This window comes from Macaca fascicularis, chromosome 12, assembly GCF_037993035.2.
Source record: "Macaca fascicularis isolate 582-1 chromosome 12, T2T-MFA8v1.1".
In the NCBI taxonomy this organism is placed as follows: domain Eukaryota; kingdom Metazoa; phylum Chordata; class Mammalia; order Primates; family Cercopithecidae; genus Macaca; species Macaca fascicularis.
In genome coordinates, this window is record NC_088386.1 from 12425104 (window position 1) to 12443034 (window position 17931).

Below are 17931 nucleotides of genomic sequence, written 5' to 3' on the forward strand. Positions count from 1 at the left end.
AGATCAGGAGTTTGAGACTAGCCTGCTCAACATGGTGAAACCCTATCTCTACTAAAACTACAAAAATTAGCCGGGCATGGCAGCGTGTGCCCATAGTCCCAGCTACTCTGGAGGCTGAGCAGGAGAATCACTTGAACATGGGAGGCAGAGGTTGCAGTGAGCTGAGATCGTGTCACTGCACTCCACCCTGAGTGACAGAGCAAGACTCCAGCGAGACTCTCAAAAAAAAAAAAAAAAAGAAAAAGAAAATTATTGTTACCTTTTTTCTTTTTATTATAATGTCCAACTCTTGATATTTCATTGTTACTGAGATCTGTTTTTAGAAGACAATTTTGTTCTCCATCCAAGAGTTAAAATTATGCTTTTGAAGTAGGCCAGAGTAGATTAAAATGCAATTAACATTTTGCTTTTAGTCATAGTACTAAGTGCGAATTAATTTTAATTTGTCATTCTTACAAACTTAAACTGAAGTTAATATAAAGTTATTAATTTGCCAAGGTTAAATTTTCTGTAAATGGTGAGCATTTATCATTCATCTACTAACAGTATGGTAGGTGTTCCGTCTTTTTAAGAAGGGTAATAAAAATAATTTAGGCTCCCCGACATCACCCTTGGCCTTAAACAACATTTTTTTTTTGATAAAATGACATATTTAAATGCTATTTAATTGCACTTAAGGATTATTTACTCCAAAATCATTAAGGGCAGTTTCAGAATCATTTGCATATTCAGTGATTTTCTTCTTAGCAATTTCCTGCTCTTTCTCCTTTTATACCTGCTCACGTTTGCCAATTCAGTTTCCTCACATAAAGGAACAGTAACAACTGTGTTTCATATATTCTTTTTATTGATTTATTTGTTTTAAAAGGAAGGTGATGGACTCTCTGCCCTGTGATACTGGTTCCTAAATCTTGAGGAGAATTAAGCATTTAGCATGATTACATATACATACGTACATATGTATATATATGTAATCACTCTAATATACTCTTTCTGTATATAACCTGTCTATAATGAAAGAGAGAATCTGGTGTTAAAAGGAAAACTTTTGACAATTCAATTTAGCAGCGTTTACGTAAAGAATGCATGAATTAGGCAGCGTCTGAACTAGTAAAGGTTCAGAGAGCACTAACCAGCAACAGTATTTTCTGTCTGTAAATACCCAGCAGGCAATATTTATGGTCAGAAAACAGAAGTGAGAGACCGAAATAGTCTGACTGGCTACAGCTTGGCTTTTGCCTTATTTTGACATGTTTTGGCAGTTTGCAGCCTGTATTGGCTGAAAGTTTGGCTGCTGTGATTGGCTGAGGCTCCGTTACTTACTACAATAATACACTTGCAAGTTAGGTTGCAGCTTGTTTACATAGTAAGATAGGGTGCAGTTCATTACCTATGGAGGCAGCTTTAGGTCAGATTTAATTGAACAGTGGTTAGAACCTTCCCTTTTTGAAAGTTGTACCTTTTTTGTTTGGATAAGACAAACTTTAAAGCAAAGTTGATATATGACAAGTGTGATTTTACAGTACTTAAATTTAGGAAGTAGATGTGCTTTATAAATATTTTCGTTTTTCAAAATGATTCTCTCTAGGAATCTGTTAAAATTCTGGTCATAATTTCTTGGAAACCTGCGTGTGACATGAAGGAAGGTCAGCCAGTGTGCAAGTGGTTATAGGGTCTTCTCCATGTTAACTGCCTTAGTGCTTGATGCTTTGCCTACCCTTAAAGCTTCCAATAGCTCATTTTGGATTCCATTCTCTGACAAAAAGGTCAAGAAGATGCTTTCTTCAAATACCATAAGGCATATATACTGGGTTTTTGAGGTAGTACAGTCAATCCTAATTATTTTAGGTAGTACAGTCAATCCTAATTATTTTCAGATTCTGTATTTGCAAATTCATGTACATATTAACATTTTTTTGTAACCCCAAAAGCAATATTCATGGCACTTTCTTAGTCATTCTTGGACATGTGCAGAGCAGTGAAAATTTTGAGTCACTCAGTATGTTCCCAGCTGAGGTCAAACAAGACAACGCTCTGCCTTTTTTATTTTTTATTTTTTTGAGACAGGATCTCGCTCTGTTGCCCAGGCTGAGGCTGGAGTATAGTGGCACGGTCTCGGCTCACTGCAACCTCTGCCTCCCAGACTCAGGTGATCCTCCTACCTCAGCCTCCTGAGTAGCTGGGATTACAGGCGCACATTACCACACCCAGCTAATTTTGTTATTTTTTTCTTTTTTTTTGTAGAGACAGAGTCTTGCTATGTTGCCCAGGCTGATCTCAAACTCCTGGGCTCAAGTGATCCTCCCGCCTGGGCCCCCAGAAGTGCTGGTATTACAGGCATGAGCCACCGTGCCCAGTCGCGCTCTGCCTTCTTGTTTCAGCTCCTATACTGTAAACAAGTGACCAGTTTGTGGACTATGTAGTGCCATGTTTTTTTCATTTTAATGCTTTTCTGTTGGTGATTCTGCTATTTAAAATGTCCCCCAAGCATAGCGCAGACATGCAGTCAAGTGTTCCTAGGCGCAGGAAGGCTGTGATGTGCCTTATGGAGAAAATACTGTGTTAGATAAGCTTTGTTCAGGCAGGCTGTGAGTGTTGTTGGCTGGGAGTTCAATGCTGATGAATCAGCAACACATAATGTCTCTTTCAACAGAAACATGCACGAAACAAGATTATGTATTGATCGTTTGCCAAAATGTGAAGACGGGCTCACAAGATCCTAATCCTGTAGTTGCCCTGGGAGCAGTGGTTCAGGATTTGCTAATTCAGTGTTCATAGCCAACTTTATAAGCCATAACTGCTACCAACAAGCCGAACCAACTGTAGTGATGTTGGTTCTGAACTGACAGAGATCAGTGTAACATCAACAATCAAGTATCTTGTGAGTGTTTTGTGCTTATCTGGATGCTTGGCTCTGAGCTTTCGTGTGTGGTGCCTAGTTTTTCACCCAGAAACCTGCCCCTGCCAGTTTATAACTCTGCAGCTCAGAGCTCTGCCCTGGGGAGACCAGCCAGCTTGGGAAGGGGAGCCACTGGGCAAGTTAAGGAGCATTGCATTTAGCTTGTTCTGGATTTCCCTGGTTGCTGAATTTCCATCACAGGCTGCAGGACTGAAGGCTGAAGGCCCATCTCATCTATGGGGCCTCAAAGCTTCCAAGCTGTACTTCCCTCCTCACCATCCTTGCAGCTTGGACCAAAAAAGCAGCTGCAGAGGGGAGGGTGCTGGGCTGCTCTGATGCAGTGGTTACTGGCCAGGGAACTGGGGCTTCCATGCAAGGCAGTTCCTATGGAAGTTTTGTGTTTGCTTTGTTTGTCTGTAAGAGCTTCGTTTTGCTTTGCATATGGACTTTTCTTCACTGCCCCAGACTAGCTGGGTAAGGTACTAGCTAGAACTACAGGTTTTTTAGGCAGAGAGGTTTAAAGACCTTCCTAAGCTCTAGGCACTCTTACTTTTCAAAACATCACCTGGGTCTTATATGTTGCAATATACCCATATCCTACATTAAATCTAACATGTATAATTATGAATAGAATCAAGTTGCTGTTGAACTGTTACATTTTATAAATATATAATTAATATTAATTTTGATTTCTTTTTTCCCACATCTCAAACATTTTCTTGGGTCCTGTGTCTCTACTGCAAGATTGCCATGTTAGTGTGTCCTTAGAAAATGGAAGAAATCAGGTTTTGTTTCCTCCCTTTAACTGCTCATTAGTTCTACAAACATTTATCGAGGGTGGGCGTGGTGGCTCACACCTGTAATCCTGTGCTTTGGGAAGCTAATGCAGGAGGATTGCTTGAGCCCAGGAGTTCAGTACCCACCTGGACAACACAGTGAGACCCTAGCTCTACGCAACATTAACAATTTTAAAAAGAACATTTATGGGGCTTCTGAGGTGTCTCATGCTACACAAGCTGTTGGGTCTACAAAAACGGACCACACAGCATTCTTTCCCTTAAGGAGCTTGTGGGCCAGACCTCTAAAACAGATGACATCAATAGGGAGTGATAGGTACTGCCGCATCCAGAGGGGCCTATGGCTCAGCCTGGGGGAGAGGAGGAGCCCAGCTCAAAGGTGTCCTGCAGAAGATAGCCCCTGAGCTGGGTCTTGAAGGAGCCTCTGTGGGAAAGCAAAGAGGGCGAGGGGCGGAGGGATTTTGGAGAGAAGCCGGGCTGGAGAGGTGTGGTAGAGGCGTGGCAACAGCCTGGTGGGTGTGGGAAACTGAGCTGTCATTGTGGCTGCAGGGATATTTGAAAGGCAGGTTTTGATGGTGATGTATACCACTGGAGAGGCAGCGAGGGGCTTGTACCATCCTGGACAAGTTCAGACTCCTCTGGGCGTGTGACCTGCTTCTGGTGCCTCCGAATGCTGTTTGGATTTATTTGGTGTTCCTTGGTACATAGCAGGAGTATAACTAAGTTCCTAGCCCTTCCCTCCTTTCCAATACTCTCGTAAGTTTGGTATTGTTTGCTTTGTTCTGTTATCTCTTCCTTCTTAAAAAGAAATGGAAATAGCTGAGTTTTTAAAATAACTTTTTGTTGATGCATACACATATATCAGAAAAGTGCAAATATAAGTATACAGGAAATAGCTTAATTTAAAAACACATGATTGGTAAAACATCAAACAATATTAAAAAGTATATAAAACAAGTAACAGTCTCTTGGATTTCTGCCCTCAGAGATAGCCACTGTTAATGTTTTGGTAAAGGCTTTTCTGGACATCTCTCCATGCTTATGTTTACATGTAACATACTGACATTACAAACATGCGGTGATACTATACGCAGGCAGTTTTCTAATTTTTTTTTTTTTTTTTTTTTTTGAGACAGGGTCTGGCTTTGTCTCCCAGGCTGCAGTGCGGTGGTGCAATCTTGGCTCATGGCAACTTCCGCCTCCCAGGCTCAAACGATCCTCCCACCTCAGCCCCCCAACTACAGGCTTATGCCACCATGACGGGCTAATTTTTGTATTTTTAGTAGAGATGGGGTTTCACCGCGTTGCCCAGGCTGGTCTCTTGAACTCCTGGACTCAAACAGTCTGCCCGCTTTGGCCTGCCGAAGTGCTGGCATTACAAGTGTGAGCCACAGCACCCAGCCCTTTAACTTCTTTTTTTTTTTTTTTAAGACAGAATTTCACTCTTGTCGTCCAGGCTGCAGTACAATGGCACAATCTTGGCTCACTGCAACCTCTGCCTCCTGGGTTTAAGTGAGTCTCCTTTCTCAGCCTCCCGAGTAGCTGGGATTAGAGGTGTGCACCACCACACCTGGCTAACTTTGTATTTTTAGTAGAGACAGGGTTTCACCATGTTGGTCAGGCTGGTCTCTAACGCCTGACCTCAGGTGATCCACCCGCCTTGGCCTCCCAAAGTGCTGGGATTAAAGGTGTGAGCCACCGCACCCAGCCTAACTTGTTTTTTTACTCACTAGTATGTCATGGCCATCTTTCAAAGTTGGTATCCATATATCCATATCACCCTTTAATGACTGCAGGGTATTTTATTTTATTGCATGGCATAATTTACTTAACCGTATCTTTACTGGTGGACATTTAATTGGATTCTAATTTTGTTAACTATTAGAAACATTTCAGTGAAAGAAAATCTTTGAATGTACACTTTTGTGCACTTACAATCTTCTTGCAAAAGTTTTTATTAGGAAAAATGTCAAGCATTTACAAATGGAAAAGTATATGAGGCTTCATATATAACCAGCGTCAACAGTTAACAATGGTTTAGTACTTTTTTTTTTTTTGAGACAGAGTCTTGCCCTGTTGCCCAGGCTGGAGAGTAGTGATGTGGAGCACAGTACATAGTTCACTGCAGCCTCAAACTTCTGGCTCAAGTGATCCTTCTGCCTCAGTCTCCCAAGTAGCTAGGATTATAAATGTGTGTCATTGCACTCAGCTAATTAAAAACATTTTTTGTAGAGATGAGGTCTCGATATGTTGCCCAGGCTGGTCTCGAACTCCTGCGCTTAAGTGATCCTCCTGCCTCATCAGCCTCCTAAGTGCTGGGATTACAGGCATGGGCCACCATGCTTGGTCTCTACTAATGTTTTTTTAATCTACGCTTCTATAATTGTTTTTCCTCTGCTAGGGTATTTGAAAGCAAATACAGGTCACCATTTCACCTGTGTATTCCTCAGTCTTTTAAGATAAGGACTTAAAAACATAACCATAATATGATATACACAGAATTAACATTAATTCCTAATATCATCTAATATTATACAAATTAGGATCCATACAAAGACCAAATGTTGCATTGGTTGAGATTATCTCTTTTAAGTCTCTTTTAATATATAGCCTTCCTCTGTTCTCTTTATTTCTCATGCCATTTGTTGAAGAAATCAAGTCATTTTTCCAGTACAATTTTCCACCATCTGAACTTGGCTGATGGCCTCCTTGTGGTGTCATTTAACATGTTCTTACACACACTATCATAGCTGATAAACTGGGAGTGAGATCTGGAGTCTTGATTCATTCATTAATATTGATTAGTAAGCTCAGGTGTTGTCAGCCCCCGATGTACCCATGCGAAAGTTTCCCATCAGTCTTTTACCTGATGGTTTTAACACCGCTTTATGATCATCACCTACGCTCATTTCATTAGGGTTTTCAGAATGATAATTTTTAGAATCTTTTTATTTTGAGATAATTGTAGATTCACATGTAGATGTAGGAAATAATACAGAGATCCCATTTCCCCTTCATCCACTTTCCCCCATTGGCAACATCTTGCTTGAGTATAGTCCGATTTTACAGGCAGGAAATTGACATTGGTACAAACAATGGACCTCATTTAGATTTCACTAGTTTTATATGCACGTGTGTGTATATATGTGTATGCCTGCATGTGTATGCATTTAGTTCTGTGCAGTTACATCACATGTAGATAAAAATGGGTAACACCATAGTCAAGAATCAAAACATTTCCATCACAAGGATCTCTCATTTTACCCTTTAATAGCTACAGACACCTCTTTCCCTCTCCTCCCCAACCCCTAGCAACACCCTAATGCATTCTTCATTTCGGTATTTCTGTAATTTTGTCATCACAAGAATGACATAAAAATGGAATTATACAGTATGCAGCCTTTTGAGACTGCCTTTTTCCATTCAGTTTGATTCCCTTGAGATTCACCCTGATTGTTTCCTGTATCAATAATTTATTTCTTTTTATTACTGACTAGTATTTCATGATATGGATATACTGCAGTTTGTCTGATCATTCATATGTTAAAGGGCATTTGGATTGTTTCCCAGTTTTGTGGTATTACACATGGATATGCTGTACACATTCATGTACAGGTTTTTGTGTCAATGTAAGTTTTTGTTTCTCTAGCATAAATGCCCAAGAATGCAATTACTGTGTTATATAATGGGTATGCCTAGTTTTGTGAGAAATTGCCATATTCTTTTTCAGACTGGCTAGTACCATTTTACATTCCTACCAGCAATGTATGTGAATTTCTCCACCCTCACCAACATTTGGGGCTCTTGCTGTGTTTTATTTTAGCCATCCTGATAAGGTATGTAAATTGGGATTTTAAAAATTTTATTCTTTTAGTACTTTTTAGCTGTAATTCTTCTATAAAGAAGAAGCTTTTTTTCATAAGCTATTTGGTAACATTGAAATATGGTCTGTATAAGAAAGGAAGGGTAAAATGTTTGATTCCTTATTTCCACCAACCCTCACTTGGAAAGCCACTTTTCAGAAAAACAAATTAGTGCCCTGTTAGCCTCCAGAATGACTAGCTTTTTTAAAAAGTGTCATTATGAACTCATGGGTTTATAAAATAATTGATATGATTATCTTCTCAGGGTGAATTATTAGAAAAGAAATTGCCATGTCAAAGGGTAGACAAATTTAAAATTTTGATACAGACTACCCACTCACCTCCAGATAGGGTGTTTCATTTTATATTCTTGCCACTAGTTTATAAAAAATATTTGTTTCTCCATATCCTTGCCAACACTGGTTGGCTAGTTTTTAATTTTTCTTATTATACCAGTCTTATGGCAGAATTGATATCTGTTTCTCTTTCAGTTCTTTAGTTGGAAGTAAAGCTGATCTTTTCACATTATTGGCTTAAGTTTAGCCAGTTGCCTGTTAATTACCTTTATCCTTGTTTCTATTAGGATATTGGTCTCTTTTTACATTTTTATGTTGTTACAACTGTTAGTCTTTTCCTTGATGACTCCTGCGTTGTCTTTGCTTAGAGCTTTTCCTAACTTAAGATTATAAAAATATGTACCTATTTTCTTCTGGTGCCTCTTTATGATTTTACAGTTAAATATTTGTTTCATTGAGAGGTTGTTTTGTATAAGGAGTAAGATAAGAATCCATTATTACTTTTCCCCAAATCCATTATTAGTTTTCTCAATGCCATTTATTAAGGAAACTATCTTTTCCCCACTAATTTGAGATGCCACTTTCATCTTATATTAAATTTTTTATAACCTGAAATCTGAGTTCTCTGTTAGATTTCACAGATTTGCCTATCTATTTCTGTTCCAGTATCAAAATTTATATTACTGTGGCTTGATTTTGCATTTAAAATAGTTGTTATTGGATTTTGTAAAATTATGAAAATCAAACAAGCTTTTTCCTGTATAACGGTTGCTTTATAATGTGTTTTAATAATTGGTGTCACTGGTCTCTTTTCTTTTTTGTTGTTTTATGACTTTGCTGACAAAGGTCACAGATTCTTCTAGATGGATTTTAGAATTATTTGTGTCAAGATTCCCAAACAGCCCTTTTTTATTTTGATTGGGATTTTATTCAATGCATAGGTCAATTTAGGGAGACTTGATTTCTTTACTACTTTGAACCTTTGTAGTTAAGGACATTGTCTATCATTTCATTTATTTAAATCTTTTATGTCCTTGAATATTTTTTGTTAATTTATCCCGAAGTTTATTTTTATTGGCTTCTCTGCCTTTTCATTTGAGGAATGCTTTTTAAAATTGATCACATTCACTTTTTAAAAAAAACCAGGCCAAACCTTCTGGGAAAAATGTCAGATTTTATTATCTGTAAGATTAGTCTTCTAAGCCGCCTCTTCAGTGTGTCATCCTCTCTAGGCAGACAAGCCTGTGTCCCACTGTCCTTACGGCAAATTAGATAATGGTCCTTCTGATATTGTTTTGTTACTGAGTATAAATTGAAGCACATTTTTTAGAAAAATGACAATAGTTGCCCAAAATTAGATATAACTCAGATTTTGGGGTTTTAAATGGAAAAGTTCAACTATTTAAGTACAGCATATGGGCAGGTTTTTATTAAGTGAAAATAACAAACCTGTAATTGTGAAAAACAGTTTCATGAGGAATGCAAGTGCCAGCCTGCGCAGCCTTCGCTTCATTACATCCGGGAATTTATATTTATCTGCTGCTTAGCTGTCTTTATACCCAAACCTATTTTAGTCTAAATAGAATAATGATGATAAAAGCAGCTACTACTTACTGAGATCCTCCGATGTGCGAAGAATTGTGTTTAATGTATGTTAATTTCTTAAATTAATGGAACAACTTGTTTTTTTGTTTGTTTGTTTTTTGAGACGGAGTGTCACTCTGATGCCCAGGCTGGAGTGCAGTGGTGCAATCTCAGCTCACTGCAACCTCCACCTCCCTGCCTCAGCCTCCTGAGTAGCTGGGACTATGCCTGGCTAACATGGAACAGCTTTTCAAGGATTTCTTATTTTATAACACAGCTAAGAAGCAGAGTTGATCTTTAAGTTAAATAGTTAAATCTGTCCAATTCTAAGCTCTTAGGGACACTGGGCTGCATTATAGGGCTTCCCTGTGTGTGTGTGTGTGTGTGTGTGTGTGTGTGTGTGTAGGTGTGTGCATATATGTGTGTTTGGGAGGGCTTTTTTGTTGTTTTGGGGGGTGAGAAGAGGGAGATGTGGTCATAGCTTTAGCAAACCTGTCAACACTGCTTCTGAAATACAAGAGGCTTCTATATGTCTCTTTCTCAGGAGCTATTCCTTATTGAGTACTTCAGTATATTTAAAATTTTAATTTTGTAGATGTTTGCTGAACTGCTATTATGTGATAGATTCTGGGATCAGATTTTCAGAGAAGCATTGTAAGCCAGATTTAATAAGAAATAGTGAAGTAACTAATATTGAAATTGTGAAAAGATTTGTTAAACTAATTAACCACAAAACATGCTTATAAGATTCAGAGAGACTTTCCAGGCCAAATTAATGTGACTTGCTTGTGTGTGTTACAAAATATCCCAGACGTAGTAAAAGGCATAAAGAATGATATACTTTGGGGGGCCGAGCCAGGCGGATCACCCGAGGTCAGGAGTTGGAGACCAGCCTGGCCAACATGGTGAAACCCCATCTCTACTAAAAATATAAAAATTAGCCAGGCGTGGTGGTGTGTACCTGTAGTCCCAGCTGCTCACGAGGCTGAGGCAGGAGAGTTGCTTGAACCCCGGAGAGGGAGGTTGTGATGAGCCAAGATGGCGCCACCACACTCCAGCCTGGCGACAGAGTGAGACTCTGTCTCAAAACAAATAAACAAAAAGCCATATACCTAACATCTGCTTAAGATATAAAATGTTACTAATATAATTGAAGCCCCAATTTATTACTTCTCAAGTACATAATTCTTCCTACACCTCAGGTGATTGTCTCCTTTCTTTTTTCTTTTTTTCTTTTTTTTTGAGACCAAGTCTTGCTTTGGCACCCAGGCTGGAGTGCAGTGGCACGATCTCCGATCACGGCAGCCTCCGTCTCCCGGGTTCAAGAGATTCTCCTGCCTGCCTCAGCCTCCTGAGTAGCTGGGATTTCAGGCACCCGCCACCATGCCTGGCTAATTTTTGTATTTTTATTAGAGGCTGGGTTTCACCATATTGGCCAGGATGGTCTCGAACTCCTGACTTCAAACCATCCTTCTGCCTCAGCCTCCCAAAGTGCAGGTATTACAGGGGTGAGCCACCGTGCCTGACTAATTGTCTCGTATGAAACAAAATAAAGACTATGTTTATGAACTTTGTATAAATGATAGTACGGGATGCTCTGATTCTTCTGCAACTTGCTTTTTTCCACTCATGGTAGTATTTTTGAGATTTATCCATGTTGATGCTTGTAGTTCCAATCCATTCATTTCGATTGCTTGTCATATTTCATCGTATGAGTACCCCATCCTTTTCTTATCTGTTCTGCCGTTGATGGACAGTTGTTTCCAGTTTTTGCAGTTAAAAAATGACACTGCTATTAATATTTTATGGTTCCTCCTTGTGTATATATGTGAGATTCCTTAGGGTATCTATGTATGAATGAAATTGTAGGCTCAAAAGGTATGTGTATCTTCAGTTTTACTAAAGATTGCCTAATTGTCTCCAAAAGTACTGCTCCTTTAAGTGCCTGCTGTCATCGATGACGTTTTCATTGTTCTCTACCTTTGCCAGTAGGAGGTATTGTTAGACTTTGTAATTTATCAGTTAGACGAGTGATATGTCTCATTGTTATTTTGAATTTCCCTGACTACTAGTGAGGTCGTATAGCTTTCCTTACATTTATCAGTATTACAGGTATTTTTTTTCTAATACTTACTCTTACTGTATATTATGGTTTAAAGTTACATGCAAAGTTGTAAGTAGCACAAAGTAGGTACTGGTACTACTAGATAGAACTACGCCCTGCTTGTATCTTTAAAACAAATGGGTTTTTGATACTTCAGAAAGTGAATGTGAGAGTTAGAGTTACATCTTTCAACACAGATAAATGAAAAGCGATGCTGAAAGGCTTGTGGAAGCTACATATAATACACCATGTTTTAAAGTTAACCATACTGTGTATCTGTGGGCACAGTACTTCAGCCTATTTGTGTTTCACTTTTTCTGTATGAGATGATCTTACCAACCTCACAGGCTGATTGGAGGTGAGTGGGCAGTTGATGACAGAATGAGTGCTAAGCACTTAGAATAGTATCTGGCATGTAAGCATTGTTGATATATAACAGAAAGTGTTGCTGGGCTTGGTGGCTCACACCTATAATCCCAGCACTTTCAGAGGCTAAGGCAGGAGGATCACTTGAGCTCAGGAGTTGGAGACCAGCCTGGGTGACAGAGTGAGACCCTGTCTCAAACAAAACAAAACAAAGTTAAAAAATATATATAGAAAGTGTTGTTATTGCTGCACATAATAGTCTATTTTCTGTAGATTCAAATGATACGAATTAGAGTGTAAAATTATGTATTGGAATGGTGTGTGTGAGTCACTGCTCTGTCGTCCCAGGGCAGGAAATGCTGGTGGAATTGGGGAGGGTACACGGGACTTCTGATGTATTTTCTTCCTAAAAGTTGATGCAGTTGCATCAGAATGTTAAGATTTGACAGGATAGTGTAGCAGGTTCTTTTTTTTTTTAACTGTTTGCTTAAGATACTTCAAAACAAAAATATTTTTTAAGCATGGAAAAAAACATTGGCAACTGTGCAGAAATTTTTTGGAGGAAATAATTTGGGGTGGTTTTCCAATTTGTGTGTGTGTGTGTGTGTGTGTGTGTGTGTGTGTGTGCGCATGTATTAGAAAGCATGGACTTTGGAATTAAATTGATGCTTGAATCCTGACTCCATTATTTGCCAGCTTTATGATTTGGGGCAGTTGATGCAATCTCTCCAAGTCAATCTTCTCATCTTTAAAATATTATCTCACTTAATTCTCTCACTAAAGCGTGAGGCAAAATGCTTCATGGTTTGGTGAGAGAATTGAATGAATTAAATGAGATAACATTAAGACCTGGCACATGTGCCTAGTACTTAGTTTTAGGATGAAATATACATACTGAGCTTTAGTAATGTGAAAGACGGGTACACCATCATATATAATTAAATCAGCCCTGAAATCTGGCAGCATTTATGAGATTGAAATGCTGTCTGTTGATAGTTGATTCTAATATAAATGTGCTTCCATCTCAGGGCCAGCTGAGGGGCCCACTGACGTAGGGTACCCACAATAGATGTGTGTTTGCCATGTGTTTGTGTTTGGCCATTCTGCTTCTCTGCTTCCACACATACACACGCCCCTGTGTTACTTTGGTTCATCTTGTGTGCCCTGTCAGTTTTCTGCTGGTCAGAACATCTGTGTCTGTGACAGAGCCGTCCAGAATTGCAGTGGATAGGTGGGCATAATCACTTGACCCTTCTGGGGACTCTGGAACCTGGCTTCTGTTTGGGAACTCTGTCAGTCATCATGCAGCATGGAAGAGGGGGCTGGTGCCGGAGAGCTGATGATAGAGATGCAGGCCAGGCGCTGGTAGACAGCTGTGAGCTGGCTTCATTCAGACGGTTCTCGTGTCTCTCGCCACAGGAATCCCTCACATGGCTCCTGAAGAAGTGACCATCACAGTTCGCCTCATCCGTTCCTTTGAGCATCGCAATTTCAAACCTATAGTGTATCATGGAGTGAATTTGGACCAAACTGTAAAGGAATTTATCATATTTCTAAAGCAAGGTATGAGATGTGAAAGCCATTTTGTTTTACTAGTATTTTTTTAAAATAGCTGACTATGACATTAATAATAATCTTTAACAAATCCTAAAGTACTTTGAAAGATTAACCTGGGTTCTAAGCCAGGTGCTGGGTGAGCCCCTATTCTGGGCCCTGGTATCTGCAGAGGGCCTCCCTCAAGGATTCTCACTGAATAGTCTGTGTCCTCATGAGGGATTGTGACCGTCATTTTTGGCTTTTTTTTTTTAATTAAAAAAAGGCAATATCTAGGTTTGTTGTTAATGGGCTTATGTATTTGGAGGTTGATTAGCAAGGGAGTGCAGTGTAGCTGATTGTGGTACCCAGCTGAGCACAGGGGGTGTGGGGTGGTCACATGGGGAAGCGTGGCAGGAGGGGAGCGGGGGCCGTACAGCAGGAAGTCATGAGAGCTGCTGATAATTGTGGTCACAGACACAGAAACGGTGGTGCTAGTTTATTGTTTCAAACTAAAAGTATGCATGAAGTTAGTCTTCATTCTGTTACGTCCTCAATGGGTTTCTCTTCTCTGTTTTTAATTATTGAAGTGTTCTAATCATCGACCTTTGAGAAAACATCTAAAATAAGGTTTTATTATTTTAATTGAAGTGTTATTTACATATGGTGCAATCTGCAGATTTCTTGTGTAGTTCCATTGGTTTTGACGAATAATATTGCTGTATGTCCAATGTAATTTTTTTTTACTTTGACATGATTTCAGAGTCATAGACAAGTTGCAGGAACAGGACAAAGAATTCCTGGATGGTCTTCACACAGATTCCCTGTGTGAACATTTTGTTATGTTTGTTTTATTCCTGTGGAGGCCAGAGCAGCTCCATCTTGGATGCTGGTCTGCCATATTGACTTCTCATTAGCCCCAGTTTCGAGATGCCTCTAAGATTTCCAGGTTATCTGCTGTTCCTTGTGTAAGAACAGGTACTTACTATAAATCCTGACCTTAGGTCGAACAACCTTGATGTTACTGTGCTTTGCTTGCCCTGCACATCCCTTCAGATCACCCTTTCCTATGGTATAAGCCCTGGGTCTGGGGGATAATGGTGTGTGGATCCATTGTCTTGTCCTGCCGAAGCCTGAGACACAGACATGGCTTCTGTTTGTAAGTTCCTATTCAATATGTCTTTCTAAGAAACTGAATGTGTCAGCCTCTGTCTTCAGCCTCTCAGCTTCCTCGGACTTTCTGGGGTAGGTTCACATAGACCTGCTCACCTTGAAACAATTCTCCTCACTCCCTCCCCTCTCTCCTCTTCCCCATTCTCTCTCATTCTCCTCACTCCCCTCTCTCCTCTTCCCCGTTCTCTCTCACTCTCCTCACTCCCTCCCGTCTCTCCTCTTCCCCGTTCTCTCTCATTCTCCTCACTCCCTCCCCTCTCTCCTCTTCCCCGTTCTCTCTCATTCTCCTCACTCCCTCCCCTCTCTCCTCTTCTTCGTTCTCTCTCATTCTCCTCACTCCCCTCTCTCCTCTTCCCCGTTCTTTCTCACTCTCCTCACTCCCTCCCCTCTCTCCTCTTCTCCGTTCTCTCTCATTCTCCTCACTCCCTCCCCTCTCTCCTCTTCCCCATTCTCTCTCATTCTCCTCACTCCCCTCTCTCCTCTTCCCCGTTCTCTCTCACTCTCCTCACTCCCTCCCCTCTCTCCTCTTCCCCGTTCTCTCTCATTCTCCTCACTCCCTCCCCTCTCTCCTCTTCTCCGTTCTCTCTCATTCTCCTCACTCCCCTCTCTCCTCTTCCCCGTTCTCTCTCACTCTCCTCACTCCCTCCCCTCTCTCCTCTTCTCCGTTCTCTCTCATTCTCCTCACTCCCTCCCCTCTCTCCTCTTCCCCATTCTCTCTCATTCTCCTCACTCCCCTCTCTCCTCTTCCCCGTTCTCTCTCACTCTCCTCACTCCCTCCCCTCTCTCCTCTTCTCCGTTCTCTCTCATTCTCCTCACTCACTCCCCTCTCTCCTCTTCCCCGTTCTCTCTCATTCTCCTCACTCCCCTCTCTCCTCTTCCCCGTTCTCTCTCACTCTCCTCACTCCCTCCCCTCTCTCCTCTTCCCCATTCTCTCTCATTCTCCTCACTACCCTCTCTCCTCTTCCCCGTTCTCTCTCACTCTCCTCACTCCCTCCCCTCTCTCCTCTTCCCCGTTCTCTCTCATTCTCCTCACTCCCTCCCCTCTCTCCTCTTCTCCGTTCTCTCTCATTCTCCTCACTCCCTCCCCTCTCTCCTCTTCCCCATTCTCTCTCATTCTCCTCACTCCCCTCTCTCCTCTTCCCCGTTCTCTCTCACTCTCCTCACTCCCTCCCCTCTCTCCTCTTCTCCGTTCTCTCTCATTCTCCTCACTCCCTCCCCTCTCTCCTCTTCCCCGTTCTCTCTCACTCTCCTCACTCCCTCCCCTCTCTCCTCTTCCCCGTTCTCTCTCATTCTCCTCACTCCCCTCTCTCCTCTTCCCCGTTCTCTCTCGCTCTCCTCACTCCCTCCCCTCTCTCCTCTTCCCCATTCTCTCTCATTCTCCTCACTCCCCTCTCTCCTCTTCCCCGTTCTCTCTCATTCTCCTCACTCCCTCCCCTCTCTCCTCTTCCCCGTTCTCTCTCATTCTCCTCACTCCCCTCTCTCCTCTTCCCCGTTCTCTCTCATTCTCCTCACTCCCTCCCCTCTCTCCTCTTCCCCGTTCTCTCTCATTCTCCTCACTCCCCTCTCTCCTCTTCCCCGTTCTCTCTCACTCTCCTCACTCCCTCCCCTCTCTCCTCTTCCCCATTCTCTCTCATTCTCCTCACTCCCCTCTCTCCTCTTCCCCGTTCTCTCTCACTCTCCTCACTCCCTCCCCTCTCTCCTCTTCTCCGTTCTCTCTCATTCTCCTCACTCCCTCCCCTCTCTCCTCTTCCCCGTTCTCTCTCATTCTCCTCACTCCCTCCCCTCTCTCCTCTTCCCCGTTCTCTCTCACTCTCCTCACTCCCTCCCCTCTCTCCTCTTCCCCATTCTCTCTCATTCTCCTCACTCCCCTCTCTCCTCTTCCCCGTTCTCTCTCACTCTCCTCACTCCCTCCCCTCTCTCCTCTTCCCCATTCTCTCTCATTCTCCTCACTCCCCTCTCTCCTCTTCCCCGTTCTCTCTCATTCTCCTCACTCCCTCCCCTCTCTCCTCTTCCCCGTTCTCTCTCATTCTCCTCACTCCCCTCTCTCCTCTTCCCCGTTCTCTCTCACTCTCCTCACTCCCTCCCCTCTCTCCTCTTCCCCGTTCTCTCTCATTCTCCTCACTCCCCTCTCTCCTCTTCCCCGTTCTCTCTCACTCTCCTCACTCCCTCCCCTCTCTCCTCTTCTCCGTTCTCTCTCATTCTCCTCACTCCCTCCCCTCTCTCCTCTTCCCCATTCTCTCTCATTCTCCTCACTCCCTCCCCTCTCTCCTCTTCCCCGTTCTCTCTCATTCTCCTCACTCCCCTCTCTCCTCTTCCCCGTTCTCTCATTCTCCTCACTCCCCCAGATAAGGTAGCATCCTCAACAAAGAAGAGTAAAATTTTAGAGAAGTGACAAGACAAAGGAAATGAACTCTGAATCTCTCAGGGTGACAACTTGTGGGAAGGTGAATAACCAATAGATAGTTACTAAAGCTCGTTAATGTGGATTCTGTTGTGCCATCTCTAGACTGATAAGGGTCTAAAGTTGTCTTCAGTGGTTAACCTTTGTTTTCCCTGGTAGAGAGGTGGGCGGGATACTTTTTGTCTTTGTAAATCTATTGTATGTCCTGATTTTAGGCAAACAGAGGGAAGGCTGAGAGCTTTCCTGCATCTGCTGCTGCTTAATTGCCCTTAGCTAAAAAAAAAAATCCTTAGCTAAACAGGCGTATTTTGAGGGCCACTTCCTGGTCTCTGACAGTGTCAATTAGAAAGTGTTGTGCTTTTGAGAGGTCGTTACCCAAAGCATAGTCAGAGTTTGGAATAGAAACAAATCCCTACTTTTTTATTTATAATCTTCATGTGTTTTATGGGTTGCAGCGTTTCTTAATGTGGATATAGCAAGTGCTGTGATGTTCTTTGTACAGTGCAGACTAGGTTCTTGAAGTCCTTGAGAATAAGGTGTGTTTTCAAGCTGCTGCAGTGGCAGGGGAAGATGTCTGTTTCCCAGGGTCGTGGTGTTCTTTTCTTCCCAGGTACCACGATGCCTTCCCCGGCAGAGCAGTGGTACTGGTCACAGTGAGAGGCGCAGACCCGCCTCCTCACACCTTTCATCTGCAGTGGGAATAGCAGCCACTGCTTGTTTCAGTTGTGCACTTAAGGAAATGTGTTCCACTGACTAAAAGGTGAACTTTTGGGGTACAGGCTCTTTTGCGTTGTGGGCTCTCTGTCCAAGCCTTTGTCATTTGATTTGAGGTACTATGGAACTCTGAAAGGTTGATGGGCCACATATTTGCCTTTTATGAATTGTGTACATAACAAAGACCAAATAGTTTGATAG

General features: G+C 41.9%; 1 protein-coding gene across 40 annotated transcripts in view; it reads left to right on the plus strand.

Annotated features, from left to right (window-relative positions):
- C12H2orf76 (chromosome 12 C2orf76 homolog) overlaps window positions 1-17931 on the plus strand; it is a 131268-nt gene that overhangs the window by 6502 nt on the left and 106835 nt on the right. For 38 of the 40 annotated variants that reach the window (XR_012421066.1, XR_012421065.1, XR_006690987.3 and 35 more), the window contains exon 2: window positions 13329-13472. Coding sequence is in view for 23 of the 40 variants with exons in the window: in XM_065525400.1 (XP_065381472.1) it covers window positions 13329-13472 (144 nt within the window). In the remaining 17 variants the exon portion in view is untranslated. Of the gene's footprint in view, window positions 1-7426; window positions 7533-13328; window positions 13473-17931 lie in introns of all 40 variants that reach the window. The other 2 variants (XM_065525393.2, XM_074008885.1) reach the window with 1 other exon arrangement.